This window comes from Amblyomma mixtum, chromosome 3 (assembly GCF_055824585.1).
Source record: "Amblyomma mixtum isolate Tamu chromosome 3, ASM5582458v1, whole genome shotgun sequence".
NCBI lineage: Eukaryota > Metazoa > Arthropoda > Arachnida > Ixodida > Ixodidae > Amblyomma > Amblyomma mixtum.
The window spans coordinates 375,328,314-375,330,759 of record NC_143014.1 but is presented as its reverse complement, the minus strand read 5'-3'; the positions used below and the strand labels follow the sequence as shown (position 1 = coordinate 375,330,759).

Below are 2,446 nucleotides of genomic sequence, written 5' to 3'. Positions count from 1 at the left end.
GTCGCTAATGGGCTCTAAGTATGTAATGGATGACAAACTGTCAGGATGAGAGCTTAGTATTAAGTCTAAAATGTGGCTCGAATCGCCTGCGATGCGTGTTGGGCTGGTTACTAGTTGGTAAAGATTAAAGTTCAAACAAACATCTAGAAAATCCCTTGATTCTGCACTGATTGGCTGTGAATGAGAACGGTTGAGCCAGTTTATACCTGGATAATTAAAATCACCAAATAGAAGAATATGCGCGTTCGGATAAGGTATCATGAGCTGGTTTAGCATATTGTTGAGTTCACGAGAAAAGTTTGGGCTAGTATGCGGAGGCCTATAACACACGCCGATTATGACTGAATGCGGTGAAGTGCGGCACAAAAGCCACAGTATCTCTAAGTTAGATGGGAGATGGATGGGTGAACAAGATAATTCTGGTCCAGCAGCGATCAGCACGCCACCTCCTCGAGAATCTGTGCGGTCCTTCCGATAAACAGAAAAATTCGGCAAATCGGCAATGACTTCAGCATCAGTGATATCATTAGTAAGCCAGGTTTCAGTTAATAACAGTATACTGCTGTTAGATGATGTGACTAAGCTAGACACGCGTTCTCGTTTCGGCATTAGACTGCGAATATTAGTGTAGGTTACAGAGAACGAAAGATGATTACTTGGTAAAGTGCGGGGACGGGTATTGATTACATTTGGGGGAGGTGACCGCTATGGTATCTCTTTAACCATCTGCGATGAGATATCGTAGATGTAACGCTTAGTACCAATGTGCAATTTCTTGTAGCGAAGTGAAAATTTAGCTTTTTTTGCTTTGGCAAATGCTACAAGGTGGCTACGCGCGGTTTGGACAGAACGAGAGAAGTCCTCGCCGATGCTGTAGGATGTGTTCTTTAGTTTCCGGGCATTTGAGAGAATATTGTCTTTTGTTTTGTAGAACGTGAATTTGGTTATTATTGGGCGGCAGCGGTCGTCAGAGTGGCGTCCAAGGCGATGAGCGCGTTCTATTTCTTTAGGGTCAATTGATATGTTAAGGCGATCCTGGCAGTGGCGAATGATGATTTCTTCAGCCTCAGCATATGTTTCGGTCGCATTAGTGTCTTCAAGGCCATAAAATATTAGATTATTCCGCCGCGATCGATTTTCGGCGTCGTCTAGGCGTGTTTCTAGTGCAGCGACTAAGCTGGCTGTCTGGGCGGCGTTAGTTCGGACAGTATCAAGGTCTGTTTGTAAGGTTTTTAGGGTTTGGTAGTGGTTCTCGAGATCAGTCATTCTTTCGTTCAGATTGGAGATGGTTTGGTTTGTCGTTAGTAGTTGGTTTTTTAGTTCACCCACATCGGCGATGAGTTGAGATTGACTGGCTAAAATGTTTTGCAGCTCGGCAAGAATGGCGGCAGTATGAGGACCGGGGTTAGTTTCAATATCACCGGATAACAACAACAGAAGAGAACGGGCAAAATCGGCAACGATAGCACTCAGACACTGTGGGCTTGGTAGCTGCACTAAGAAGTAGTTACTAGTTTTCCTTGCGAACAGGCTGTATTGTTCACCAACCTGCATTGTCAGGAAGAGCGGATTAGTGGTCTTTGCCATGGCACAGCCACCAAGCCCACGAAGTGTCGTTGACGGATGCAGCGGTTTTATAGTTGAAGATGATGATGTCGACTGTGATGGGGCGATCCAGGAGGCAGCGAGGGTTGGGCAGATCCGTGGCGGCGTGTCGACGGCAGCGGTGACGTTGACGCAGCCGGCCTCAAATCCGCCGCAGCCAGAATAAATCGGTAGGGATGACGAACCCGACTGCGCAGTCGTCAAGCCAGGCAGAAATGCGACGATGATCGTTAGAAGCACCTGCATTGTCAGGAAGAGCGGATTAGTGGTCTTTGCCATGGCACAGCCACCAAGCCCAATGGTGCAAATGGCTGCAAAATTTTTTGACCAACAGAGAGCAATTTGTCTACGCTAACAAATCATCGTCACCTCTTTCAACCGTTACATTAGGTGTACCACAAGGCACTGTGCTTGGACCCTTGCTTTTTCTAATCTACATTAACGATCTTCCCTCTAACATCACCTCGAACATCCGATTATTTGCCGATGATTGTGTAATCTACTACCCTATTACCAGCAGAACTGACTCTGACACCCATACCCAGAGCTTGGCGCATGATAGCCTTAGTTGCTTATGCGCCATTAAACACAACACAACACAACACGACTCTGACACCCTCCAAACTGATGTAACCCAAATCGAAACTTGGTGCAAGCATTGGCTAATGTCCCTTAATAGTACTAAAACATGTATTTCTTTTCATCGCAGGCAATCCCATATTCCCTCAAAATATGTTCTTTTCGGTTCTGAAGTATCATCTGTTCTTTCCTGTAAGTATCTTGGCATCACCTTAACTCATACCCTAACATGGTCTTCGCATATCACGAACATCGCTAACGA

The 2,446-nt window shown here is 45.7% G+C and overlaps 1 protein-coding gene across 1 annotated transcript; it reads right to left on the bottom strand.

Annotated features, from left to right (window-relative positions):
* Positions 1-201: 201 nt before the first annotated feature.
* Positions 202-1,718, bottom strand: LOC149356830 (uncharacterized). Its single transcript, XM_089577836.1, has one exon. It carries the CDS (start codon positions 1,585-1,587, stop codon positions 706-708), a length of 882 nt encoding a protein of 293 aa, XP_089433962.1. The 5' UTR covers positions 1,588-1,718; the 3' UTR covers positions 202-705.
* Between the last annotated feature and the right edge of the window lie 728 nt (positions 1,719-2,446).

What these genes read in the sequence shown, in the direction of transcription:
- LOC149356830 (XM_089577836.1), bottom strand. Translation starts at nt 1,587, where the DNA reads ATGGCAAAGACCACTAATCCGCTCTTCCTGACAATGCAGGTTGGTGAA.